The sequence below is a fragment of the Anolis carolinensis genome, chromosome 6, assembly GCF_035594765.1.
Source record: "Anolis carolinensis isolate JA03-04 chromosome 6, rAnoCar3.1.pri, whole genome shotgun sequence".
NCBI lineage: Eukaryota > Metazoa > Chordata > Lepidosauria > Squamata > Dactyloidae > Anolis > Anolis carolinensis.
The window spans coordinates 3003350-3014353 of NC_085846.1; the positions used below are offsets into that span (position 1 = coordinate 3003350).

The 11004-nt window shown below is 42.7% G+C and overlaps 1 protein-coding gene across 1 annotated transcript in view; it reads right to left on the minus strand.

Moving 5' to 3' along the window:
- The window catches only part of LOC103281611 (N-acetyllactosaminide beta-1,3-N-acetylglucosaminyltransferase 2), a 32588-nt gene extending 27061 nt beyond the window's left edge, over positions 1 to 5527 (minus strand). Inside the window, exon 1 of the mRNA XM_062984564.1 lies at positions 4306 to 5527. Within this exon, the coding sequence (XP_062840634.1) occupies positions 4306 to 4496 (191 nt within the window). The 5' untranslated portion in view covers positions 4497 to 5527. The remainder of the gene's footprint in view (positions 1 to 4305) is intronic.
- Between the last annotated feature and the right edge of the window lie 5477 nt (positions 5528 to 11004).

An 11004-nucleotide genomic window follows, 5' to 3' on the forward strand; every position in this document is an offset into this window, starting at 1 on the left:
TTTCACATAAGTGCCTCACAATTCCTCTCATAGCTCTGTGGGCCTCACCATCTCCATACACAACTTTTGTGTGTTTCACACTTCCCTCACACACAGTGCCCTGCCACTTTCACATAAGTGCCTCACAATTCCTCTCATAGCTCTGTGGGCCTCACCATCTCCATACACAACTTTTGTGTGCTTCACACTTCCCTCACACACAGTGCCCTGCCACTTTCACATAAGTGCCTCACAATTCCTCTCATAGCTCTATGTGCCTCACCATCTCCATACAAAACTTTTGTGTGCTTCACACTTCCCTCACACACAGTGCCCTGCCACTTTCACATAAGTGCCTCACAATTCCTCTCATAGCTCTGTGGGCCTCACCATCTCCATACACAACTTTTGTGTGCTTCACACTTCCCTCACACACAGTGCCCTGCCACTTTCACATAAGTGCCTCACAATTCCTCTCATAGCTCTGTGGGCCTCACCATCTCCATACACAACTTTTGTGTGCTTCACACTTCCCTCACACACAGTGCCCTGCCACTTTCACATAAGTGCCTCACAATTCCTCTCATAGCTCTGTGGGCCTCACCATCTCCATACACAACTTTTGTGTGCTTCACACTTCCCTCACACACAGTGCCCTGCCACTTTCACATAAGTGCCTCACAATTCCTCTCATAGCTCTGTGGGCCTCACCATCTCCATACACAACTTTTGTGTGCTTCACACTTCCCTCACACACAGTGCCCTGCCACTTTCACATAAATGCCTCACAATTCCTCTCATAGCTCTGTGGGCCTCACCATCTCCATACACAACTTTTGTGTGTTTCACACTTCCCTCACACACAGTGCCCTGCCACTTTCACATAAGTGCTTCACAATTCCTCTCATAGCTCTATGTGCCTCACCATCTCCATACACAACTTCTGTGTGTTTCACACTTCCCTCACACTCAATGCCCTGCCACTTTCACATAAATGCCTCACAATTCCTCTCATAGCTCTATGTGCCTCACCATCTCCATACACAACTTTTGTGTGCTTCACACTTCCCTCACACACAGTGCCCTGCCACTTTCACATAAGTGCCTCACAATTCCTCTCATAGCTCTGTGGGCCTCACAATCTCCATACACAACTTTTGTGTGCTTCACACTTCCCTCACACACAACACCCTTTTGCCTTCACAATTCTTTTCTCACAAATGCCTCACAATTCCTCTCATAGCTCTGTGGGCCTCACAATCTCCACACACAACTTTTGTGTGCTTCACACTTCCCTCACACACAGTGCCCTGCCACTTTCACATAAGTGCCTCACAATTCCTCTCATAGCTCTGTGGGCCTCACAATCTCCATACACAACTTTTGTGTGCTTCACACTTCCCTCACACACAACACCCTTTTGCCTTCACAATTCTTTTCTCACAAATGCCTCACAATTCCTCTCATAGCTCTGTGGGCCTCACCATCTCCATACACAACTTTTGTGTGCTTCACACTTCCCTCACACACAGTGCCCTGCCACTTTCACATAAGTGCCTCACAATTCCTCTCATAGCTCTGTGGGCCTCACCATCTCCATACACAACTTTTGTGTGTTTCACACTTCCCTCACACACAGTGCCCTGCCACTTTCACATAAGTGCCTCACAATTCCTCTCATAGCTCTATGTGCCTCACCATCTCCATACACAACTTCTGTGTGTTTCACACTTCCCTCACACACAATGCCCTGCCACTTTCACATAAATGCCTCACAATTCCTCTCATAGCTCTATGTGCCTCACCATCTCCATACACAACTTTTGTGTGCTTCACACTTCCCTCACACACAATGCCCTGCCACTTTCACATAAGTGCCTCACAATTCCTCTCATAGCTCTGTGGGCCTCACAATCTCCATACACAACTTTTGTGTGCTTCACACTTCCCTCACACACAGTGCCCTGCCACTTTCACATAAGTGCCTCACAATTCCTCTCATAGCTCTATGTGCCTCACCATCTCCATACACAACTTTTGTGTGCTTCACACTTCCCTCACACACAGTGCCCTGCCACTTTCACATAAGTGCCTCACAATTCCTCTCATAGCTCTGTGGGCCTCACAATCTCCATACACAACTTTTGTGTGCTTCACACTTCCCTCACACACAGTGCCCTGCCACTTTCACATAAGTGCCTCACAATTCCTCTCATAGCTCTATGTGCCTCACCATCTCCATACACAACTTTTGTGTGCTTCACACTTCCCTCACACACAGTGCCCTGCCACTTTCACATAAGTGCCTCACAATTCCTCTCATAGCTCTGTGGGCCTCACAATCTCCATACACAACTTTTGTGTGCTTCACACTTCCCTCACACACAACACCCTTTTGCCTTCACAATTCTTTTCTCACAAATGCCTCACAATTCCTCTCATAGCTCTGTGGGCCTCACAATCTCCACACACAACTTTTGTGTGCTTCACACTTCCCTCACACACAGTGCCCTGCCACTTTCACATAAGTGCCTCACAATTCCTCTCATAGCTCTGTGGGCCTCACAATCTCCATACACAACTTTTGTGTGCTTCACACTTCCCTCACACACAACACCCTTTTGCCTTCACAATTCTTTTCTCACAAATGCCTCACAATTCCTCTCATAGCTCTGTGGGCCTCACCATCTCCATACACAACTTTTGTGTGCTTCACACTTCCCTCACACACAGTGCCCTGCCACTTTCACATAAGTGCCTCACAATTCCTCTCATAGCTCTGTGGGCCTCACCATCTCCATACACAACTTTTGTGTGTTTCACACTTCCCTCACACACAGTGCCCTGCCACTTTCACATAAGTGCCTCACAATTCCTCTCATAGCTCTATGTGCCTCACCATCTCCATACACAACTTCTGTGTGTTTCACACTTCCCTCACACACAATGCCCTGCCACTTTCACATAAATGCCTCACAATTCCTCTCATAGCTCTATGTGCCTCACCATCTCCATACACAACTTTTGTGTGCTTCACACTTCCCTCACACACAATGCCCTGCCACTTTCACATAAGTGCCTCACAATTCCTCTCATAGCTCTGTGGGCCTCACAATCTCCATACACAACTTTTGTGTGCTTCACACTTCCCTCACACACAGTGCCCTGCCACTTTCACATAAGTGCCTCACAATTCCTCTCATAGCTCTATGTGCCTCACCATCTCCATACACAACTTTTGTGTGCTTCACACTTCCCTCACACACAGTGCCCTGCCACTTTCACATAAGTGCCTCACAATTCCTCTCATAGCTCTATGTGCCTCACCATCTCCATACACAACTTTTGTGTGCTTCACACTTCCCTCACACACAGTGCCCTGCCACTTTCACATAAGTGCCTCACAATTCCTCTCATAGCTCTGTGGGCCTCACAGTCTCCATACACAACTTTTGTGTGCTTCACACTTCCCTCACACACAACACCCTGTTGCCTTCACAATTCTTTTCTCACAAATGCCTCACAATTCCTCTCATAGCTCTGTGGGCCTCACCATCTCCATACACAACTTTTGTGTGCTTCACACTTCCCTCACACACAGTGCCCTGCCACTTTCACATAAGTGCCTCACAATTCCTCTCATAGCTCTGTGGGCCTCACAGTCTCCATACACAACTTTTGTGTGCTTCACACTTCCCTCACACACAACACCCTATTGCCTTCACAATTCTTTTCTCACAAATGCCTCACAATTCCTCTCATAGCTCTGTGGGCCTCACCATCTCCATACACAACTTTTGTGTGCTTCACACTTCCCTCACACACAGTGCCCTGCCACTTTCACATAAGTGCCTCACAATTCCTCTCATAGCTCTGTGGGCCTCACAGTCTCCATACACAACTTTTGTGTGCTTCACACTTCCCTCACACACAACACCCTGTTGCCTTCACAATTCTTTTCTCACAAATGCCTCACAATTCCTCTCATAGCTCTGTGGGCCTCACCATCTCCATACACAACTTTTGTGTGCTTCACACTTCCCTCACACACAGTGCCCTGCCACTTTCACAGTTCTTTTCTCACAGCTGCCTCACAATTCCTTCACGCAACTCTCTTGATTCCCTCAGACGCCATTCCCTGCCTTCTCCTCAGCTCCCTCTCATAGCTTTGTGGGCCTCGCAATCTCGAGAGTTCTATCTTTGTGTGCTTCACTCTTCCCTCACACACAACACCCGGTTGCCTTCAGTTTCCCTCACAATCCCCTCGCACAACACAGACGCCATTCCCGCCCTCCCTCCTCCCCAGGCCTGGCTTCGTTCTCCCACCTCCTCACATGCAGCCATGGCTTCCACTTGCCCAGAGCCGCCATCCTTCCTGGGCACAAAGTAGTCCTTCTCCTGGCCTTGTCTTCCCTCAGGGCCTTGGCTAAGTCCGCCATGCCGTTTGGAAGAGCCTGATCCAACATGGAGTAGACCAAACTCCACAAACCACAAAAGCAAGGCCTTGATGACTCCATCAAAGATGGCTGCTGCCCTGATTCACCAGCTGAGGCTCATTGGGAGAACTGTGAGTGTTGATGAAGGCCTCCTTCAAGTTTATTTTTTTAATTCCTTCTGATTATTTGCATATACAGTAGAGCAGGGGTCCCCAAACTAAGGCCCGGGGGCCGGATGCGGCCCTCCGAGGTCATTTACCTGGCCCCCGCCCTCAGTTTTATAATATAATATATTGTATATACATATAATATTGATAATAATATTATAATGTAATACAATATAACACTAATAATAATACCATATAATAATATTGATTATATATTCTATATTACATATAATATTACTAATAATATTACAGTATAGTGGTATAGTTCAATAAAGCAATATATAATGCTAATATTGTGCTATGTACATATAATTTGTAAGCCACTCTGAGTCCCCTTTGGGGTGAGAAGGGTGTGATACAAATGTAGTAAATAAATGCAGTAAATAATAAATAAATAAATAAATAAATAAATTTTAGACTTAGGCTCATCCAAAGTCTGAAATGACTTGAAGGCACACAACAACAACAACAACAACAACAACCCTAATTAACTTGACTATCTCATTGGCCAGAAGCAGGACCACACTTCCCATTGAAATCCTGATAAATGTATGTTGGTTAAAATTGTTTTTATTTTTAAATATTGTATTGTTCTTTCATTGTTGTTGTTGTTGTTGTTGTTGTTGTTTTTGCACTACAAATAAGACATATGCAGTGTGCATCGGAATTTGTTTGTATTTTTTTCAAATGATAATCCGGCCCCTCAACAGTCTGAAGGATTGTAGACCGGCCCGCGGCTTAAAAAGTTTGAGGACCCCTGCAGTAGAGTCTCACTTATCCAAGCTTCTGGATTATCCAAGCCATTTTTGTAGTCAATGTTTTCAATACAGTAGAGCAGGGGTCCCCAAACTAAGGCCCGGGGGCCGGATGCGGCCCTCCAAGGTCATTTACCTGGCCCCCACCCTTAGTTTTATAATATAATATTTTTATATCATTTTAAATAATATAAAATATTGTATATACATATAATATTGATAATAATATTATAATGTTATACAATATAATACTAATAATACCATATAATAATATTAATTATATTATATGTATTACATATAATATTACAGTATAGTGGTATAGTTCAATATATATAATGCTAATATTGTGCTATGCTAAGAATATATTATATTGTATGTACATACAGCTGCTCTGAGTCCCTTTCGGGGTGAGAAGGGCGGAATATAAATGTAATAAATAAATGTAGTAAATGAATAAATAAATAAATAATTTTAGACTTAGGCTCGCCCAAAGTCTGAAATGACTTGAAGGCACACAACAACAACAACAATCCTAATGAACTTGACTATCTCATTGGCCAGAAGCAGGCCCACATAATTCATATTTCAGGATATGAAATCCTGATAGGTTTATGTTGGTTACAATTGTTTTCATTGTTGTTGTTGTTTTGCACTACAAATAAGACATGTGCAGTGTGCATAGGAATTTGTTCATTTTTTTTCCTCCAAATGATAGTTCGGCCCCTCCATAGTCTGAAGGATTGTGAACCGGCCCTCTGCTTTAAAAGTTTGAGGACCCCTGCAGTACAGTCTCACTTATCCAAGCTAAACGAGCCGGCAGAAGCTTGGATAAGCGAATATCTTGGATAATAAGCAGGGATTAAGGAAAAGCCTATTAAACATCAAATTAGATTATGATTTTACAAATGAAGCACCAACACATCATGTTTTACAACACATTTGACAGAAAAAGCAGTTCAATACGCAGTAATGTTATGTTGTAATTACTGTATTTACGAATTTAGCACCAAAAATCACGATATATTGAAAACATTGACTACAAAAATGGCTTGGATAATCCAGAAACTTGGATAAGCGAGGCTTGGATGAGTGAGACTCTACTGTATATCATGATATTTTGGTGCTAAATTCGTAAATACAGTAATTACAACATAACATTACTGCGCATTGAACTACTTTTTTCTGTCAAATTTGTTGCATAACATGATGTTTTGGTGCTTAATTTGTAAAATCATAACCTAATTTGATGTTTAATAGACTTTTCCTTGATCCCTCTTTATTATCCAACATATTTGCTTATCCAATGTTCTGCCGACCCATTTATGTTGGATAAGTGAGACTCTACTGTATAGATACAGTGAGGAATGAAGGAATCAGAAGACCAAAACATGGAGGAACATAGTTGAAGAAACAAGATCCTGAAATTTAAAGATATCCCATTGAAAAATGCTAAAATCAGAACAGTTCTGAAGGGGGAAACTCTGCATGTTCTCAGAGGTTTCAGCATTTCAAATTTCTGCGATTATTTGGGGTTTTTTTTATCGTGTCAGAAGTGGCTTGAGAACGTACTGCAAGTCACTTCTAGTGTGAGAGAATCGGCTGTCTACAAAGATGTTTCCCAGGGGACACCCAGATGTGTTACCATCCTGCTGGGAGGCTTCTCTCGTCTCCACATGGGAAGCTAGAGCTGACAGATAGGAGCTCACACCGTTTTGCGGATTCGAACTGGCAACCTTCAAGTCAGCAACCCAACCTTCAGGTCAGCAGTCTAGCCGGCACAAGGGTTTAACCTGGTGAAAGCTTGGCAGCAAAGAAAGTGGATTGAGAGAAACAGTAATTTAAAATATGCTGGAGAAGAGTTGGCCAAATGCTGTTCAAAAGACACATAAAAGGAGCCTGAGAGCAAGTCAGGCCTGAAGCCAAGATGGCTGCCGTATTTTGGAAATATTCAAGAGACATAAGTTGGAATAATTGAAATCTGTTATTTACTTTTGCTACTTTTGCCTAACAAATATTCAGCACACTTGCTAATAGGAAACAGGATCCAGGGTGTTTTAATATAATGAGAAATATAAGGCTTGGCAAGTTAGAAGGTAACAGGAAAAGAGGAAGGCCACATTTCAGGTGGATGGGCTCAACCAAGGGAGAATATTTTTAACCGTTTTGTGCCTGAAACAGTTTGAACAAAGAGAAAGCAAAGGTGACACTCTCTCAGCCACTCGTTTTGGAGGATTTCGGACTACTTTGTATCTGGAGATTCCGCATACGGGATGCTCAACCTGTTCCTGCAGAGGAAAAGGTAAGGACAAAAGGAGCAATGACAAAGATTTTAAACCATTTAAAATAAAAAGTGGGTAAATTTTGCTTAAGGGTCCTCGGTGGCGCAGCGTGTTAAAGTGCTGAGCTGCTGAAATTGTGGACCAAAAGGTCGCAAGTTCGAATGCGGGAAGCGGAGTGAGCACCCACTGTTAGCCCTAGCTTCTGCCAAATATGCAGTTCGAAAACATGCAAATGTGAGTAGATCAATAAGTACCGCTCCGGCGGGAAAGTAATGGCGCTCCATACAGTCATGCCAGTGGCCACATGACCTTGGAGGTGTCTATGGACAACGGCGGCTCTTCGGCTTAGAAATGGAGATAAACACCAACCCCCAGAGTCAGACACGACTGGACTTAACGTCAGGGGAAAACCTTTACCTTTACCTTTAAGATTTGCTTTTTCACTGCTGTTTCTCAATGGCTCTATTGGGAAGTTAGTCAGAGTGTGGTACATACTTTTGTTCTGTGTATTTTAATATGTATTTTATGGAAATACATTTTGATATGTGTATTTTATGGAGTGTTTTTAAATGGTGATATGTTTTGATTATGTGTTTTAGCAATGTTATAACCCACCTTGAGCCATGAGGAGAGACGGGTAAGAAATAAAATACTAATTACAATAATTCTTAAAAGACAACCATCCAAACTTCCATGGCTCCGTCTTTTAGAATCATGGGATTTTTAGTTTGTAGGGGGCACAAAGACAGAAAAAAAGGTGCAAATACCCGTATTTACTCAAATCTAATGCACACCTCAATTTTCAAAACCCTGAAACCAAATACAGTAGAGTCTCACTTATCCAACATAAACGGGCCGGCAGAATGTTGGATAAGCAAAAATGTTGGATAATAAGGAGGGATTAAAGAAAAGCCTATTAAATGTCAAATTATGTTATGATTTTACAAATTAAGCACCAAAAATATCATGTTTTACAACAAATCGACAGAAAAAGCAGTCCAAAACATGGTAATGTTATGTAGTAATTACTGTATTTATGAATTTAGCCCCAAAACATTGCAATATATTGAAAACATTGGCTACAAAAATATTGACTACTAACAAATTGGCTACAAATAAAGATAGAATTGCATAAAATGAACTTAGAGTAACAACATTGTTGGAAATTAAATCCATAAAAAGTTCAGTCCTTGCTGCCTAGAGAAACAGCTGTGGATCCGAGTGGGAGGCAGACTACGTTGGATAATCCAGAATGTTAGATAAGCAAAGGTTGGATAAGCGAGACACTACTGTATTACGCAAACTTAAGGTGCACCCTAATTTTGACAAGGTGATTTATCCCCAAAAAAGTGAGCGTTAGATTCGAGTAAATACAGTAGCTCACAAAACTACAAAATCCAGAAATCCATAGCATGGCACTTCATGTGGTGCCAAACTGCTATAATTCTGCAGTGTGAGTAATAGTTAAAATTGCATTAGTTCAGGATAGGAATTCTATGACTTATAGTTTGTTTTTTGTTTTTAAAGGCCCTCTTAAGAGCCCTGTTTGGGAGGGTGTCCACACAAAATGTGCTCCCTTTGGGGGAGTGACAGTGGTCTTAATGCTTGGCTGTTTTGCTGTTTCTTTAAGTCTATCTACTTCATTACACCAGGGTTTGGGGACCTCGTCATACTAGAGCTTGGATCCACTTATATCCACTTTAGGGAAGGGCCTTTAAACAGCTCAGCCAGACAGGCCCTGGGCCTCACCAAACTACAAACCCCTGAATTCTGCATGAGGCAGAAACCGGATTTAAAGTGGATTCATGCTCTGGTGTGATGAGGCAGTGGATCCACTTTCAATCCACTTTAGTGAGGGGTCTTTAAATAGCATCAATACTGTGGAGTGAATGCAGTTTGGCCCTACTTGAATTGCCATGGCTCGATGCTATGGAATAATGGGAGTTGTAGTTTTAAAAGGACTTTAGCTTTCTTTGTCAGTACGTGCAGGTGCCTCACCGTCTACAAATCCCTTGATGGCACAGCCCGGCAAAGTGGTGTGAAACTGCATTCATTCTGAACTGTAGATGCACCTTATCACGACACCACCGCCCGTAGCCCCATCATTGTGGTTGCACGAGGCAATTTTCGGTCACCACAGGTCTTGTAAAAACATTTGTGGCGAAACACTGTCTTAGTTTCCAATGAAAGAAAAAACACAAAGACACACCCAGCTGAAAATGGTGTTGATGTGAAAAAAAAAACATATCCTGTTAATCCAGGCCTTTGCAAAACGGCTTTAACAGAAAAGGCTGCCAGGAAGTCTGGCTGAATCTCCTTCTCTGGAGATTTTAAAACAGAGGCTGGATGGTTATCCATCGGGAGGGCTTGGATGGTGTTCACCTGCTTGGCAGAAGGGGTTTGGACTGGATTGCCCCTCTCAGCACTATGATTCTGTGATTCTACGATCACATTTGCTACTGCCTTTCACTCTCAAGGGGACGGTTTGTTCTGGTTCCCCGTTGGTGTTTTTTGGCACCCAAGCTTGAAAAAGATTGTTGGCAGAGAACTAGCTTCTTTCTGCACAGATTGCTGAAATACAGGACCACGAGAAGGTTTTAGGAGCAAAATAGGGTTTCTTCCTTGGTATCACTTGAGATTTTTTTGTAGATCCAGTTTTCAACAACAATAACAACGTAATTTTATTGGTTACCTCCCTCTCCTCACAGCTCAGGGTGGGTATATCACAGAGATAAAGCACAAGATCATTCACTGCATATATTTAAAACCACAGGCCAAAGCTTTGTCATTTGTTATACATAGGCTGCATCTACAACTGGAATTGGGATTCCATAGCATTGAGCCATGGCAGTTAAAGTGATGTGAAACTGCATTAATGCTACAGTGTAGATTCACCCTTACCCTAGTGCCTTCCAGATGTGTTATACTACAACTCCCAGAATCCCCTAGGCAACGGGTTAGGGAAGGTTAGGGTTGCCACTGCTTTCCTCTGAGGCTGAAGGAAGAGTCGGAAGTGACCTAGGCAGCCCAGGCAGAGAGAGGATTTGAACCTGGTTCTCCCTGTATCCCAGTCCAACATTCAACCCACTACACCAGGGGTCCTCAAACTTTTGAAGCAGAGGGCCGGTCCACAATCCTTCAGACTGTTGAGGGGCCGAATTATCATTTGGAAAAAAAACAAAACAAATTCCTATGCACACTGCACATGTCTTATTTTTTGTAGTGCAAAACAGCAACAACAACAATGAAAGAACAATACAATATTTTAAAATGAAAACAATTTTAACCAACATAAACCTATCAGGATTTCAATGAAAAATGTGGGCCTGCTTCTGGCCAATGAGATAGTCAAGTTAATTAGGATTGTTGTTGTTGTGTGCCTTCAAGT